The sequence below is a fragment of the Desmodus rotundus genome, chromosome 1, assembly GCF_022682495.2.
Source record: "Desmodus rotundus isolate HL8 chromosome 1, HLdesRot8A.1, whole genome shotgun sequence".
NCBI classification, from domain to species: domain Eukaryota; kingdom Metazoa; phylum Chordata; class Mammalia; order Chiroptera; family Phyllostomidae; genus Desmodus; species Desmodus rotundus.
Genome location: NC_071387.1, coordinates 188,388,882 through 188,407,031, shown reverse-complemented (window position 1 = coordinate 188,407,031; position 18,150 = coordinate 188,388,882). Strand labels below are relative to the sequence as shown.

At 43.7% G+C, this 18,150-nt stretch overlaps 1 protein-coding gene across 2 annotated transcripts in view; it reads right to left on the bottom strand.

Moving 5' to 3' along the window:
- Positions 1 to 1,260: 1,260 nt before the first annotated feature.
- FBXL7 (F-box and leucine rich repeat protein 7) overlaps positions 1,261 to 18,150 on the bottom strand; it is a 335,334-nt gene continuing 318,444 nt past the window's right edge. For both annotated transcript variants that reach the window (XM_053914003.1, XM_024578539.3), the window contains exons 3-4: positions 9,807 to 10,418; positions 1,261 to 4,568 (exon numbers count right to left, since the gene is read on the bottom strand). In XM_053914003.1, coding sequence (XP_053769978.1) covers positions 3,832 to 4,568; positions 9,807 to 10,404 — 1,335 coding nt within the window. In that variant the 5' untranslated portion in view covers positions 10,405 to 10,418 and the 3' untranslated portion in view covers positions 1,261 to 3,831. The remainder of the gene's footprint in view (positions 4,569 to 9,806; positions 10,419 to 18,150) is intronic.

Genomic DNA, 18,150 nt, shown 5'->3' with positions numbered 1-18,150 from the left:
AGTCTTTAAATATTCTCTCTCCCTCTTCTACTGTCTATTCAGCATTTTATCAGAATAACTCCTCTCTCAACTAATCATGATTGCCAGCTATTGAACAAATGAGCCACATTTGGTGACTTCTCTGTGAAAATTTAGACCTGGTAAGCAATGCATTGTATTACTTTCCCCTTAAAAATACTCCATCTTTTTGGTTTCATGTTGCTTGCTCTTGGATACCAAACTTCTTGAAAATTGTCCTAATTCTGAGCACATGTAAAGGGAAAATGCATTTAATTTACCCCTAGCCTTATTCTGAGATCTTGACAAGATGCAGGGGGCCACCTCAAGTTAATGCTCCAGAGAAGTTAGCAGCCCTATTGCTTTATATGAGAGTCATAAAGCAGCTCACATAGGGTGAGGAGAAGGTTGAGGACAAATAGACTTAAAATTGGTATCTCTTAAAGGCTTTTTACTTGCTAAAGATGAAATTTGCCTTTCATCTGTCAGTACTTGCTTTCTGTCATATTGATTTCTTAGATCTAAAGGTCTGGGTGAGTAGAGATTTGTCATTTCTCTTTTTCCAGGTGATTGATAATTTTTCCTTTTAGGTCAAGTTGCCATATTATTCTTCCAGGTTTTAATGCTCTAAGACTTGTTATTTTTTTAACTTATAATAAATAATGGTCAATATAATTTTGAAGATTTCTCCAATGTTTGTAATCCGTGCCAGGAGAAGTATAATTAGGTACATAGTTACTTATCCATATTTCTGAAATCTAAAAAGATCTGAAAAAAATAGAAGTTTTTAAAAAAAAATTATGTTTGGCACAAATTAATTTGGTGATAGAACCTGACCTAAAGGGATGCAACTTATTTACAGTTTTCAGTAATCTTATGCAGAAATATTAATACGTTTAAGGAAGGGTGCCATGCCAGACTCTACTAGGTATGTTACAAAGTAGGCCACAGATAGCTTCTTAAATTGTGAAAAACTATGAATTCCAAAATATATCTGGCAAGTATAGAATTGAATACCTGAACTAAACTGTGAGGATAAAGACGTTTCACTTACTTGTTCATTTTCAGCCAAAGTCACTGAGCCAAGGGAAGTGACAAAACCGCGGATGCAACTTTACAGGAACGACAGTCACAGTGATCTGACTTGCTCTGGACTTGAACATAAGGCAAGTTTCTTGCCCACTTTTGAGTGTCCCATCTGAACACCAAGCTCCTCTGGCCAGGATATTAAATGAGGCTAGACCCAATTACCAACATATTGCTTTATTTCTTGGTGGTAGTAAATTAAGGCTTTCTAGATTCATACAGCACGCAGTGATTTGAACATTAGGATAAAAAAACAATGAGCATTCAATTTAGCAGAGGCAGGAAGGAAGCATTGTTTTAAAACAGATAAATTTCCTAGTGAGGCCTTTTGTTTGGTCTCTAGAAATCTGCTGAGCTATTTCCCCAGTAACCTCTGTCAGAGAGTCACAGCCCAAGGGGAAGCAGAATGGAAAGGGAGATTGGGGGAAAGGGGGAAAGTGGGAAAGACGGTATGTGCTGGGCAATCAGTATGAAAGTTGTCTTTGTCTCCTGTTTGGAAGACAGTGTAGATGTTATTATGGTCAGGTGGTGGTGGTAAAAATATTTGCATTAGGACTCCTTTTCTCTGATTCAGAGAACCATTTCGGACCTCCCTTCTCATTCTGAGAGCATGAAAATAGCACACTTGGAAGACTCCAGTGCCAAGGGTTAGGAACAATCATTTGTGACTCTCAAATTCTAAAGCTTTAGACAAGGTCACAAGTCACAGAGCAGGGAAATGCTACCTTCAACCCCTTTTATGATTCTAAACTCTATGGCTATCACTAGATACTATCTCCAGCCAAACAATGTATCTACCCCTGCCCTCCTGGCCCCTCCCCCGTGGCCTTGGTTACATATCTGATTTGTTAATGATGCTGACTAGAGAGAAGACTGTATTTCACATGATGCGTGAGAGAAATCTCCTGGTCAGACACCACCTCACTCTATCTCCTTCCCAACACAAGACAAAGGAACGCAGGGAGCCAGGAGTGCAGTGGGAGTGCAGTTGTCAAGCCGTGTGCAAGCTTGGTCTGAAACAAATTCCGTGTGCTTGCCTTAGAGATGCAGACGTTCTGGGTTTGGAAGGTGGGCACTTTGAGAAAGAAAGAACGAGTGATTTGAACACTGATGAAGCAGGGGCGTGGCCACAGAATAATTAGGGAAAGATCCTGTGTTTATTGACAAAAGACAACTCAATTTGATGAAAATAAGCAATGGAATTTCTTCTGGCATCCTGATTTCACAGGAATGAGGCTAGCAAATGGATTGCTATCCAAATAGGACCTTTAAAATTCATACTTGGCAATGACTTTAATGTTCTATTCCAGGGCTCTGGCTGGTAAACCAGCGCCTAAGCTCCATCCATGTGTTCCCTCTTCCATTTGTCTGGCATTTCTGAGCGAACAGTATGTGAACACCTGGAAGCCTGCCCTGCATTCTTTGACAGAGAACACGCAGACAGCCACAGGGGAAGGCACACGAAGTGGCAGTCTGCACAATTAAACGTTATGACTTAACCCCAACAGGCTTTATGTGATGAAGTCTGGATGCACAAAAAAATAAATAGATGAGAAACGTAGAAATGAGATCGGAATGACAACGAACCGAGGTGTCTGTTCCTGTCAGCTGCAGGGCAGATGTGAATGTTGCAGGCCTCTTGTGCACGGAGAGGGGGCAGGAAACCCTTACAGAACTGTGCTCTTTGGGGCCTTGCTTCTGAGTTAAAAATTGTGAGGGTTTTTCCTCCATTTGAAAGGTCAGCTTGACTGGGTGATATGGGCTATGCTGTGATTAGGGATTTCATGGTGGTATTAAGTGGGCTGATCTAGCAGAGTGGGAGAAGATGCCCAAGAGACTCACGCACCCAAATCACCAGGGATGGGAGTGATACTCAGGTTGGAGTGAAGGACATGTGGGACACTGGTGTTGGCACTTCTGAATCTCCTGAAAGCATCCCTAGAATTTGCACCCTTGGAGGAGGTAATAGATGCCCTGTGTGCTCTATGCTAAGGTACTTTTGTTTATCGACATCTCAGTTCCCTCAATTCTAACATGGGCATCAAGCTAAAACTCTTGGGCTGGATGGTCTCTGATTCAGTGCTGGAAACTGAAGCCCAGGATGGTCAAATATTTTGTCCAAGATCACAGAGCTGGTCGGTGGCAGAATGTAGGTCTCCCCTCCACTGTGCTGTTTGTTGAAAGAGATTCTTTTAAAAGGTTTCAAAGTATTTTGTATCTACCAGGTGCTGTGACATGAATTTAATAAGAATTTGCTGGGATGTGGGATTGAGGTGTGTGGCTTATGCCAATTGAGCATAAGGAGGAGGAGGAGGTATGGGCAGAATTATTATTCTGATGATTTGTTGTTACTGCTGTTGGAGGCAGGGGGATGGAGGAATGAGGGATGGGGTACAGAACCCCGGGAATGTGGTCAGGAGGAGACAGAGACAGAAAGGGGCGTCTCCAATGACACTGAATCCGCTTTCTGAGGTACATCTGTGGTGAGAACAGAAATTGCCTGCAAAGGACCTGAACAACAACACCGTTTACTGTAATAGAACTTTACCCTGCCCACCCCAGCCCCTCCCTTTCCATGACCTCTGCCGTCCCGGGCAATCAGAGAAAATAAAAGCCAGATGCCTAAGAACCTTCCTGGAAGAAAGAGCTGTTACGAGTGGGTGTCGTGCTTACATATGCCGCTTTAGAAAGACACATTTCGCTTTGTTCATGTTCATCTGAAAACAGCGCCCGAGGGGAGCTGTCCCTTCAGAAGAAGGCAGGGTTGGTGTGCTCGATGACGCAGCGCTTGCAGTGGCGCTTCACAAACCGCAAGGCCTCCACGGACACCTCGCAGTCCTGGACGTTGAGCAGCTGCAGATCAAAGCAGTTGGCCGCCACGATCTGCAGGCCCTGGCCCGTGATGCTCTCGCAGGACTTGAGGCTGAGCCGCTTGAGATTGAAGCAGTTCAGGGCCAGGCACTCCAGGCCCGTGTCGGAGACCAGAGGGCATTTGCCGATGTCCAGGGACTTGAGTTTGGTGCAGTTCTTGGCGAGGTACTCCACGCCGTGGTCCGTTATGCCCTCGCAGCCCCTCGCGTTGAGGTAGCGCAGCTTGCTGCAGTACTTGGCCACATAGCGGATGCCCACGTCGGTGACACGGCCGCAGTGCGCGATGCTGAGGTACCGCAGGCGGGATTCCAGCTTGGCGATCTCCCGCAGGCCGAAGTCGCTGACAAAGCGACAGTCGCTGACGCTCAGCTCCTTGATGGACGTGCAGTAGATCATCAGGTAGCGGAGGCCCTCGTCGGTGAGGCGGACGCAACGGCGCAGGTACAGGTGGGTCAGCTGCGTGCAGTGTGCCGCGATGGTGTGCAGGCCCTCGTCCTCCAGCACAAAGCAGTCGGTCATGTCCAGGTAGCGGATGGAAATCTGTTTACCATGCAAGGGGGACAGTTTAATGGAGGCCTCCCGGGTCAAGCTGATGCAGGTCACTTTGGAGCACCCTACACAGAGAGACAGAACACACGCTCAGAGCAACCGCCAGGAGTGGGGTGGTGGGCTCACCCCTGGATGAGGCATCACAGATGCCTGCCCTCCTCCCAAGCCCAATCCCCATGTTACCCCTTCTCTACTTAACCTCTACAAAGAAGGAGAGCAAGGATGGGTTCTCTGTGTTCATTGTTTTTTAAAACTACTTTGGGGCTTAAGGGGACTCACAGACTTTAGAATCAGAACGAGGATGGCCCCAATTCCAGACCATCACTAGTTGCCACACAGGAGGCAAACCAAGCCTTCTGAGTATTTCCTTTGTCTTAAAATGGGGACAACGACATTCCCTGAAAGGTGACTGTGAAGAAGAAATGAGACATTTGTGTCATTTCTTGAAATGAGACAAATACCTTGCCGTGGTCCTGGAATGTTCTGGAAGCTCAATAAAGGTTTTCCCCTGCAATGGTCTGCTACAATGGCCTGGTAGCTCTCTGGTCCAAAGAAGTGTCATATGTAAAAGAAGCCTTGGCCTTGTCCTTGTTTTGGCAGAAGGAGCTCTGATTGGGAGTCACACATGTTTCAAGTCTATTTTTTATGGCCTCAGGCACGAGGCTTAACTTTTTGTGTCTCAAGACTTTCTTTATAAAGTGGGAATCAACAGTAGGTGTGCCTCTAGCCTAGGGAAATAATGAGGATGCAAAACCAGATAATGGATAGGGACGTACTCTGGAAACTCTCTGGGACATACATATAGCTATTAGTCTAACAAGGTGACCATCTGGGGATTCAATTCAACTCTCCTGGGTAAAGAAAGAGTAACTGCGTCATCTGGATCATTGTTCTAGCCCCTCTGCCAGGCTCCCTGCCCTGCCTCACCCCCAACCTTCGTCTCCTCACAGCTGCCAGAGGGATCATAGAAAGGAGAACTGCAATCATGCCACTCTGCTCAAAGCCTTTGGATGGCACCCACTTCACTCCCCGTGTAAGATACAAAGCCTCAGAAGGCCTCAAGGACCTGCAGCCTGGGCACTCCGGCCACACCTCTTTCCTCACTCCTTGGACTCCACTGGCCTTCTTGCTACTTTGCACACTCCTCGCACATCTTCCTGCCTCAGGGCTGTGCACTGGACAGGGCTGTCCCAGATCTCCACGGGCCCACCCCCACTTTCTCCGGTCTCTGAGCACAGGTTTACTGGACAATTCTTCCCTCCTCTGCCCGACTCCCGTCATTTTCAGCACTCTATCACTTTGTGGCATTCTGTAAACTTGTTCACTTTTGTATTTGCTGCCGCCACTCTGGAATGTCAGCTTCTGATGAAAAGGACTCTGGGCTGTTCACTGCTATATCCTTCACCCCTGGGTCATAGCTGGTGCTCACTAGATACCTGTAGAATGAATGAGTGAATGGCCTGTGGAGTGAATAGAGTCTTCTATAGGAAGATCAGATAGGATAGTCCAATTTCCAACATTTAATTGTCCTCAGGACTTCGACCCTGGCTGATGTATATCTACATTGAAAAATAGTTGTCTGCTTTATTATAATGCATTTCATTTGTGTGGAATTATGAAGTCTACAAAGTGTTTTTATAAACATTTTCTTACCAGATTTTTAAAACAATCCATTTTATAGATAAGGAAATTAAGTTCAGGAAGATATTTTTGAATGCCTCTCTAAACATTGTTTTTAACCCCTCTTCCCCTAAGAACATGTGTATGTATAAATTATATACATATATACACTATGTATATATTAGTATAATTATTATATATGTATATACCATATGAGACATTTTATTGTACAATTCAGTTCACTATATATTACCATGTAAAATGTACACAGTATATTTTTAGTATGTAAAGAATTAATATGCATAGTCTATATATTATATAAACGAATGCATATGTATATATTTGTATGTATACATTTCACTACACAGACTGTTCTCTTTCTCTCCGCCCTGTCCACGTCCCTCTGGCAGATCTTAAGCTGGGTGCCTCACCTCTGGCACCTCTGTGCCTTGTTGCTCAAGTAATATCCAAGGCTTCCAAGCAGCTGCATAATAGTGCTAACTGGGACTTTCCTCCCGCTTCCTGGCAGGCTGCCCAGGAAACTCATGTAAAATTCAGGTCCTGGGAGAAACGAGATTCAAAAGCCACGTGCTACTAAGTCAACGAATTTCAGGAAGGAGTAGAGCATACGATGCAGCGCTGGAGAACCAAGATGTGACTCGTCAGAGGCTCCCCACACAGTGCCAACGGGCTCCCTGGTTTTGTAGAAGGTGGTTGGTACCTCTCTACTTTGGCTTTGAAATCTTCCTTTGTTTGGAGTTTCTTTTTCTAGATTAACTCTGATCCTGCTTATACTGAATTTGTCCACAGTAGTGGTTGCCCGTCTATGATGCCTGTGAAGGCACTTTGTTTCTCAAGAGTGTATGATAAACTTTGTTCCTAAATACTTAGTTTTGTTTTGCTATTTTTATACATGTATATTGGAAATATCAAGCAAAATTTGTTGCACTACAGAAAAGATACTGTATTTGGTCCAAGGAAATACATGCCTTGGTTTTAAAAATTAGTTCCAAATTTAATGAAACACTAGTTTAGCTCAGTTTTCATAAAGAAACTATTTTGACATGTTTATTTTCGATCAATAATTTAAAATTTTAACTTTAGCTTTAACACTTACAGATTTGTCGAATTTGGGTTGAAAAGACATTGGTCCATGGCTCAGCAGGTCATATCTGTGGCTGGTCGTGCATTCACACATTACAGACACAGAGAGAGCCTTAGAAGTCATCCAATTTAACCTTCATTTTTTAAAGATGAGACATCCCAGGCTCAGTGAGACTAGGGCACAGTGTCTCGACTCCTGATCCACTGTTGCTTACGTTTCTCTGGAGAATCCTGACTAAACATTTATAAAAGATAAAATGTGATAATAAAAAAAACCCACTACAGCTAGTTACAGTAATTTTCACTGACTTGAAAAGATAGCTTTTAAGTTGGGCATTTTCTGCATTGCTGGAGGTGGGAGAGGCAGTCTCATGTCCTCGGGGGCAATTAAGGTCCAGACCAGCAATAAGTCTCTACAGCCAAGTCTATTGCCTTTGAGAAGGTGGCCAGTATCAGCGTCCAGCTGGAGAAGCCAAGGAGAACAAGGCACAGGTGAAATCACCTGAGGCAGCCCTCTGGCTGCTCCCTGTATCAATATAACAATTTCCAGGTCCCCTCAGAAATGGAGGGTGCCTTTCAGAGGTAGTGTTACATTCATTCTAATGGCTTGTTGGATCTTTTAAGTCCATCTACCTGGAAATCACCCCCCTGCCCCATATCTGAAGTTCTGTCTTCTTGGTGAGTTGTAGGGTCCCCTTGTTTTGGTTTTTATGTACACATATCACAGGAAGGGTTTTGGGAAACATGTGAGGACCTATACAAATACAGGGTCCGGCACAAATAACGCCCTTTTTAATTACAAAATCTTTTATTACAAAATCGTAAGCATGCAATTCTGTAATATAACAATATCACACTGAAGCACACCATATGACATTTTAGGTGAAATATTCAAATTAAAACTATAAATTATTAGCCCCATATTATTACCTTACCAACCACGCTCAAGCAGGCGTTACTTCTGCTAGACCCTGTATGTTTGGATCTACAAATTAGTCAGATTGGTACAGAGGAAGGGCATCCAGACTTACATAACGGTTAGTCAAAGAGGCTAAGCAGGACCCGCTCACTCAAGCTAGAAGCCCAGGAATTTCCATTCTCAAGTAGCCAAAGTAGTTTTTGCATTGAATTTCAACAGGACTCCAAACGACAGGGCACAGTGACTTGCAGCCTGTACTAAGGTTGCATGGGGAGTCCCTTTAATGAAGATGGGGATTCCAAAAATAAATCATTTCCTCATCAGAGAAAGGAAAAGCAAATGAAGTATTTATAAAAGAGCCTCACAATGCCCAGAATCTTAGAATGTTGAAGAGTCCAATCCCCTGCCTTTCTTTTTTTAAAGCCAGAGACGAAACACATCTAGAGAAAGCTGTGAATTGTCCCAGATCACAAGGTTTTGAAATGAGTTTCCACCACATCACAGTGCTTTCTCTTTCCAGAATTCCTTGGAGGAAAAAATGTAAGAAAATCTCTTCCTTTCCTGCTTCTTTATGCCAATGGCTGCTCACAACTGAACATATGGTTACTATGGTTTTGTACTGAAGCCAGCTGAAGAGGGAGCAAAGAGTTGCTTGCCAGCAAGGGAAAGAATCCGCACAAAATAATTGACTGTCATCTGAAATATTTTCAGATGTCAGCTTTCGAAAGAGAGAGCAAGCTGAGAGAGCTGGCTTTTACCTCAGGTTTTTTCAGAGGGTGTCACGGACCTCAGGTGCCTGTAAATCCCAAATTCTGTTTGTTTGCCCATCACCGTGGTTCTTACTTCTTGACCCCTCCCCCAACTATCCCTGCCGTTGCGGCTCCTGCTGCTCGTTTCTTTAACTCCCTGATGCATCTTACACATTTCAGCCCCTGAAGGTCCATCTTTTCACCGGGCAGCAGAGGAGATAAAGGGAGGCTGTGAGTCTGGCCGAATCTGAGTCTGGCGCCAAAGTGTGAGTCTGGGTTTTAATTCTTCCTGCCTGAGAGAGGTTTTTGAGCAAAGCAGCCATGCTGCATTTCCCTCAGTTTTTAAAAGAACTAAAAGCCCCATTCGACAGACCTTACCTTTGGCCTATGTAATTGAGAACTTTGCTTAAGAAAAGATACAGAATCAACCCACAGGTGAGGCGAGTGGGTTGAGCTACAAGGAGACACTCGCCCCCAGCGCTGCTCTCTGGCTCCTTAGGACAGAAACCCAGGGGTGTGGGGGCGGTTTTAAACTCCCTGTGCCTGAAGGAGTCACTTGGTCCCTATTTACCTCCCATAGGATACTCGGTTCCCATTACCTATGGTTGCTCTGAAATGACTGTGGGAGTTATGGGGAGGAAAGACATTTAAAAGTCATGCTAACTTAAAGTGCCAGATAAAAAGTTGCCTCTAAGTTCTTCTAAGTTGACATCATTTGATGGAAGAGATACCTCTGGCCTCCGTGGTCCTGATTACACAGACAGTTTCTCTGGAAGTTGGCTCCTTTCACACCCACCCTCCATCTTTGATGGTTATCAAGAAGTGGCCCCTCCCAAGTGGCAATGTCATTGTACTGCTTTGGGACATTGCCTTGGGAAGGCCTCACTGGTGGGAGGTTGGTTGCCCTTTACCTGACACATCCAGGTGCTCCAGGTTGGGGCAGAGGGACACCACGTCAAAGACAGCCTCGTTGGAGATATTGTAACAGCCTGAGACTTCCAGGCGCCTCAGTTCTGGGCAGCACTGGGCAATGGTGTAAAGCCCTCTGTCCGTGAGCCGCCGGCAGCCACTGACAGTTACGGTTTCCAGCATGAGACAGACGTTGGGTGTGTCCTGGCACAGCCTGCGGGTCAGCACCTTGAGGGCGCGGTCCACGTTGATGGTCTCGCCCGTCAGGCGGATAGTCCTCCAGAGGCGCGGGTCCCAGGCCAGGTTGTACCAGCGGCGGCACACGCGGGCGCAGCGGCACAGCTGGTTGGTGGGCAGGAAGGAGAAGATCTGGACCATAGAGTGGTCCGGGAGCCGCTCTATGCTGGCTTGTTCCTTCTGGGGTTTGGAGGCCAGCCGGATGAGCGGGTGGGTGAGGCGGGTCGGGGGCGGGGAGTGGACCAGGGCCACAGTCTCCCCGGTGATGGAGGACGAGGAGGTGGACGAACCCCTTCCATTCTGAAATCCGGGCAGGTTCGGTGGACATATCAGGGCTGGGCTGGGCGTACTCAGTGTGCGCATGCTCAGGTCGGAGTCTGGCAAAGGACAGAGAGCAAAGGGTTAATGAAGGCCCCAGTGGAGCCCCGGAAGGAGGCAAGTGCCGGGTGACACTCTCATTCCACTGATACCTATCCTGGGCAGACCTTGCTGAATCCGTCACCAGAGGCAGAAACTCATGCAAGTTTCACCAGTTCCAGAAAGGGGCTCACCATCTGCACCAGAGTGGGGTGGGGGTGCATGGGGATGGGGGGTGGGGGGTAGGCAAACTTTTCTGTAAGAGGCCAGATAGGAAATACTAGAGGCACGGCGGGCCACTTGGGCTCCGACTCTGTGGCAATTACTCAATGTGCCAGTTGTGCATAAAGCTGCCATGAACAATATGTAAAAAGCAGGCGTGGTAGTTGCAATAAAATTTGTTTTATGAGAACACACCAGCTGGATCTGGCCTGAGGGTCATAGTTCGCTGCCCTCCGATCTACATGAATGGTGACTATCTAAAGGGCACAACTTCCAAGTTCCATTATTTCTGTTGTGGGAGGAGCCTTCCTGTATTATGAACACAAACTGATCTAATTTTTTAATCATATTTTGGTTAGGCAAAAAACATGCTTCATTTACAAACAAGGATAATGAGCTTCAGAAAGGAAGTTGGGCCGGTGGGGGTAGAAAGGTTCCTGTCTTTGCCTTCACCTGGGCCCTAGTGTCCAGCCCCCCATCTTTTGGTAACTGTGTCCCAAATATGGGGCCCAGGGTCTGTGGAGAACCCCCTTTCTCGCTAGATTTCAGACTGCTAGACTCATGTACTTCCAAGCCCTGAATGTCTGTGACAATATTTATTTTTCCTTCTCATTAACAACCCCTTGCCTTTGCATTTGAATAATGCAAGTCATATTTCGCTCCTTGGAACCAGACAGCTCACTTGATGAGGACAAAGTGGTTTTTAAGTTTATGAGGTGATGTTCTTGAGAAAACCATCATAGGGAGTCTGCTCATTTCATGTCCCCCACTTCTCTATGTGTGTGTGGGAAAGAATGTATTCTCTACACATATATATTTTACATCGTAGGTGGCTATATTTATCTAGGAAGTCATTTATTCTCTCTAAATATGTTTACATATTTATATATCTTTCACACACATATATAGACAAAAAGAGAGTATTTTTTCCTACAAAATATAGATTTTTTCATCTGTGAAGCAGTGAGTTGGACTAGATGATTTCTAAGTCATTTCCAGTTCCAATTATAGCTCTAAAGACTTAAAAATTCTATCCTTGTGTGTTTTTCCACATTTCATACCTTGGGGATTTTCTAACACTCATTTTTTTCAAAGAACTTCCAGTAATAACATATAACACAAAATTATGACACCTAAATTTCCACTGATTGTCTATTTGTAGTTTTCATACCCAAATACTTTTTTAATGCAATAATTTTTTCTTTTAACTTACTGCTTTATAACCTAACACTGCAAATGTCCTTCACATGTCCACAACTTTGCTCATGGAGCCTCTTTGAATTGTTGTCTGCCTCTACCTACTCTCTCTGCTTCTTGAAATATAAACACCTTTTGCAACTGACCACAAAGGTCTCCTTCTCTAAGAACATCTTCCAGGTGTCTTTGAGAAACAATTAATTCCTTCCTTTCTGAATCCCCACCCTTTGTTATACAGGCATTTGTAAATTTACCTTTCCCTAATGTGCTTGATTGCATTATTTTTATCAATCTGGCATCTCTCCCTGTATCCCCACACCCTGTGTCATATGACTTTGCAGCTTCTCCCAGGCAGGGTATATTTCCTTGGTCTAGTGATATTGGGCTTGGCCCTGTGACTTGCTTTGTCCAGTGAATTCAGGGAATGTGATTTGCCCAAAGCCACTGGCATGGTTGGGCTTGCCCTCCAGTATTCTTTTATCACCATTAAAAAACCCCCCAAAACACGCCTGCCTAACATCCACTGATATTAGGATGAGGAGAGGCCCATGGAGCAGGCAGAATTGGCCCCAACCTGCTGCTAAGAGCCAAGTTCAACCAAGTCCAGCTGGGGGCAACCAATGCCCAGATGAGACACAGATCCGTGTGCAAAAATACCGAGGTGGGGACTGATTTGTTACATAGCATCACTGCCTTCTGTCACATTAAAACCATCTTAAAACAAGGATTAAATCCTTTTTTATGTGTGCCTTGGCAGTATCTGACATGGCTTATGGTACATACTAGGTGAACATAAATGCTTTGAATTGAATGAAAATACTTACAGGTTTAAAAACAAATAATTTATAGCTCAGCATGTATTTTTCTATGGCAGGTATTTTACACACTGCACTTTAAATTATTCATTAGAAAAGAAATATGTACTTTTCCCTTTTGCAATCAGCTCAAATGAATAGTAAAACTTCAAGGAAAAACATAAATGTAAACCAGTTAGGGATTTCAAAACTGCCATCTGAGCTACCATGGTAGTTGTGAACTCCAAGAACTGCCTCTGAAGTTGGGTTTTGTTAGGCAGGACAATTTATTTTGGGCCAGGAGGGAAAGGAATCTTGGACTTTCAGCTCTGACATTTTAGCAGCTGTGAGGGCTCTGAAATCTCCCTCTTGCCTGCTTAAATTCTATTCATCTTGGAAGAGAAGGCATTTGACAGTGCTCCAAGGGGACCAGTATAGCCTGACTTAGGCTCTGAGGGATGAAATATACCTATGTTGGGAGTAGAGGTGGAGGCCTAGAACCTGCCTCTTTCAGGGATTCATTTATCCTCACTCTTTGATGCTCCTGGCCCTAAGGGGATGATGGGAGTGCATCCTTCGTGCCTAGTACTATGGAGCATTCAGTAATGCTTTCTGTTTTTCCTTTCTTTTCTTTGTCAACAATCATAGCTCAGCAGTCATGGGATTCACACTCAGAGAGCACGGCAGCCGGACACATCTAGGAGGAACATTCTGCGCTGGGGAGGACTCAGGAGCATGGCAATCGCTCCTCTGCTCTCCTGTCCAGAGCACAGCAGCAGGATTCTCAGCGGTCATTCCTGGTTGCTTCACACTGCTCACCGAAGGGGGGAGATGAGCAGCGGAGATAGATTTCTACCAGGAAAGCGGGATGTCTCATTTGCTGGAGCATATACCAAGATTGTTTTGTTCTTTTCTTCTTACTCTGTAGCAGGTCAATAGCCCTTAGAGAATTTTTGAAAGGATATGATTTGTCATCATTGAATAAATAGCACATGATAATTAAAATAAAGAATGGTGAGTAATGAGATGGTCTGAATGTTTATAACCCCCTCAAATTCTTATGTTGAAATCCGAACCCCTACGGTGTCACTGGTGGACGGTCGGTTGGGGCCTGGGGAGTCTGCCTGCCCAGCCAAGATGGTGGCAGGGGAAAGTTCTTACACTGAACAAGTGCAAGGCTAACAAGATAATTGGTAGAGGGAAAGTGCTCCTCCTCACCTTCCAGTACCAGATGGGGGGTAGGACCTGGGAAAGGCAGGCACATGTGCCATGGAAGTCAAAATGGCAGCAGGGGAGGTTCTGGACCAAAGAGACCTCTCAGTCTAGCCTGGGGAAAGATGGGATTGGTTGGGAGGAGGACCCACCCAAGACATGAGAAAGCACCTGGTCTGTCCCACACCCAAGCCCATATAGTTCCAGGGGAACAAAGAAATGCCCTCTGGCTCTTGCTTGCTTGTGGCTTGCTGGCTAATGACTTGCACTGGCACAGTGTACTGACATGGGCCTTAGCGGCCACGTGGTCCATGGCCTCCAGAAGGGAGTCTCTCTGTCTCTCTCTCCTCCCACCCGGTGATGCATCACCAGTGCATTTGCATGCTCTCTGGTCCGGGAGTATGTGACCTTGAGGCCCTAGCAGCTGCATAGCCTATGGCCTCTAGGAAGGAGCCTGAAATGGACAGCAATCAGGAACAAGCTAAGCTAACTGGATGCCCACTTAGTAGCTACCTAACAGCTCCAAAGGACTACATTTTAATTTGGAGCAGGAACTCTGGGTACTGGTTTGTGTCTTGGTGTTGCAGAGGAGGTGAGCTTTCAGACAGGAGTCTGCCATTCTCCCAGATTGCACAGCACCTGAGTGAAAGCCCTTTCCTTTTGCACCAACATCTGCCCCATGAGTTTGGCTTTTGTGGCAACAGGCAGCCAAGCCTCTGTTTTTTCTGTTTGGTAACAATGGTGATGGTATCAGAAGGTGGGGCTTTGGGGAGCTGATTAGGTCATGAGGGTGGAGTCCTCCTCAATGTGATTAGTGTCCTAATGAAAGAGACCCCAGAGAGCTCCGTGTCCCTTCCGCCATGGGAGGATGCAGTGAGAAGACCACTGACTATAAGGAAGCAAGTGTCTCCAGACACCAAAGCTGCCAGTGTTATGATATTGAACTTCCCAGCAACCAGAACTATGAGAAATAAATTTCTGTTTGTAAGCCACCCGGTCAGTGGTACTTTGCTACAGCAGCCCAAATGGACTAAGACAAGTAACAATAATTTACCTAAATATATAATACATAAATAAATATAAAAATTTAATGTGTCTTATGTATATTTGTATTATACATATTTAATATTATACATTTAGTATATATTGATATAAACTTAAAACATATATATATTTACTCCAAATACACACACATATTTTAATTCAGAAATAAACATTATTATGAATAAAATATTCACATCTGCCACACAGTCTTTCTTATCCTTTGATACTAGGAGCTATTTATTGCCACTGGGTATGATTGATAAAAACAGAACTGTTTCATATAGAACTATCAAGAATCTCAGAATATAAATGTCTGTATTCTAGGAAAATAGAGCACGGCTTCAGATTCTAAACAAGGACCACATCCACCTTCCAAGGAGGAGGTTTCATTCGCACAAGGAGTTGCAGAAAGAGCTAGTGCACTCTGTGTACATGGTTTTCTCTCCTGCGTCTCTTTCAGAGGGCCGCCAGCTACCTGGACGTTGGCAATAGCTGCTAATTTTTCTAGAGTTTAGAAACAAGGATGCTGATGGCTGATCCCCAGATACACACTTGGAGTAGACAGGGTCTAAGACAAGTACCAAGATGATAGAAGAAAGCTGGAGCTCTCCTCCTGGCCTTACGGCATTGCAATGTACACAGAAGCAGAAAGAAAAGAAAGGGATTCAGAATATTTTGGAAGCATGAACTTATTTTCACACCTGAATACCTATTCCAAGCAAATCTCTACCTCTGTAATTTTCTGAGGGCAAAATCAGCCTGCATCACTTAGGTGATATGTATTGGGCTAAAACACGATTTGACAAAAATGCTGAGGGATATTATTGCTAATTTTAGTACATTATATACATTTGTATACATTTATATAAAACTTAGCCATTATACCACATCTTTCTTTACCCTTTCCCCGAGGCAGTGGTGAGATGAAAGTCTGTGGAAGGTCTCCACACTGCCAGACATTATTCTGAGCAGGAAAAATAACAGGACTTGCAAAATGTACCAAATGAAACATACATTTCCAAAAGCTTCCACCAAGGATCAAATTCACTGATGCTGCATCAGTGTCTGTAAATTCTGAGAAGGCCTTTTGATAACTGGAGGGGGGGATCGTGATGAAATGGCACATAGCAGTTTGTTTAACAGCCTTCCTTGCCTGCAGCTTCTGTGGTATCCACACGGCCATAAGGAGAGAGATCGCTCACAAAGCATCTTTGGCAAGAAACATTGCTAAGAGGTGCACAAAAAATGCTCTCAATCATTTATTTGAAGATAAGATGTCCCTTGAAATGTCAAGAAAAGGAATGCTTGAACTCTTAGGAGAGGAATGCGCCTTCATAACTTATAAATATTTCCAGAAAGTAAAAACGAGAGGCTTTTTTTATCTACCAAGACCACAGTTTTCCCTACAGATATTCCTTGAGCAAACTTTTCCCCCCCAAGAATAAGTACATGACTTGATAATGTAATCTTGTAAAGGTAGATCCAAAAATTTTGTGGCAAAATGGATGGATACATGGAGGGATGAACAGACACAGACAAAGATATTAGAGGAAAAATCTGCACAGAAGGACTTGTCTAGTTAATTACAAAGACAGGAATTAGGAAAGAAGTTGTCAATTACAAATTTGTAAGACTCAAAGAAAGACAGAGATAAACATGTAAGTATCACAAGGCAGAACAGGAGAATTTAAAGGAGAAATGACCACATAATTTGTCGGCCTATGTCTCTCTGATATTGAGAAGCTGGATATATTCAAAAGATAGAAATAGAACAAAAAATACACATAGCACTGATATTTGCAGAAAAATATACAGATGGACTGCAAGGAATACACAGGGATAGACACTGGGTGTTAAAATTCTGCAATTTGGGCTGTTACAGACTTTCTACAGTAACGATTCCTTCATTCATCGGATCATTTAACACACATTGGTACTACTGCTTGAGTGCCCAGCTGGGGTCTAGAAAGGGAGGAGTTTTTGCGTTTGACTAGATTAGAAAGCAAATTCCTAGCCCACTTTGATTTGGCCTCCACCACAGCCCCATTAAAGTACTGCCACCCTGGACCCTGACTTCTCCAATTTCTTTTTTTCCTTTAGGGAGAGAGATAAATGACTCTGTTGACAATGCACTGAAATCACACAAAATCCAGGATGGTAAAGAATAGAAAACGAAAGGGGGGTAGGATCAAGGGTGGGAAGCGGGGATGGCTGGGGTGGGGGGGGTGGGCAGGTAAAATGGATACAACTGTACTTGAACAACAGTTAAATTTAAAAAAAAAAGAAGAATAGACAAGTTTGTACAAGTCTAAGGGAAAAAGTCAGTTTTCATAAGACTAAGGTGAAGACAACGAATAAAGAATCTCACAGTAGTGAAAAACATTTCAACTAAACAATATTTTTGTTGAGCTTTTGGATTTTCTCAAATCTTTGTTTCACACTATGGAGATCCTAAGTCAAATACGTATAATTATACTTTTTTATATTGATATTTTCAACTGTTGTCTAAACTAAGAGATAGTTGATTCTTTAAAGTTTAAGAGCTTGTGGCTCCATTAAAACTTCAATAATTGAAAGCATTTCCAAGTATGGTATTTACACAAAAACACTATGTTTTGTGTTCTTACATTACTTTAAATATGCAAAGAATACCAAAAAATAGCTGTCTCTTTCTGGGGGAAAACCCTAAAAACTCTCTTTCTCATGGTTTCCGAAGTCCTGGAAACTGTACATGTTCAGTAATTACAGTGCAGTTTAAAAATATTCGAGGCATCTCGGGCACACATGCTTATGAGACACATTTTCTTCTAACTAGACAGCTGCCTGTTTTGTACACGTTCTTATTTTCAAACCACTGCTGTTTACACTCTAGGAAGTCATATTTACATTACACTGGCTTTTCAAAGTCAAAATTTACAAAGCTACTCTGCATGTTCCCTCTCTGATTACCAAAACTTTGGTGCAAGATGCTTTCCATTATAAGTGGTCTTTCTACTCAAGAATTCTTGCCATAAAAAGCAAGGTTTCTTTTCTTAGCTTAAACTCAAGCTTAAAAAAATACATCTATAAAACCCAGCTAGTGAAGAAAAAATACCATCTGAAAGATCTTTTTTCTTCTTGTTTTATTTCAAAATATTTTTTCTTAATGTGGTTCTCATTATATATGCACCTAGACCCTATTTAAGGAATTGGCTGCAATAAAGTAGACATTAGTAGAGCCCAGGTTATCCTGCATTTTGCCTGGAGGAGTTAATTTCAGGACCACAGGGTTCTTGTTGGCAGT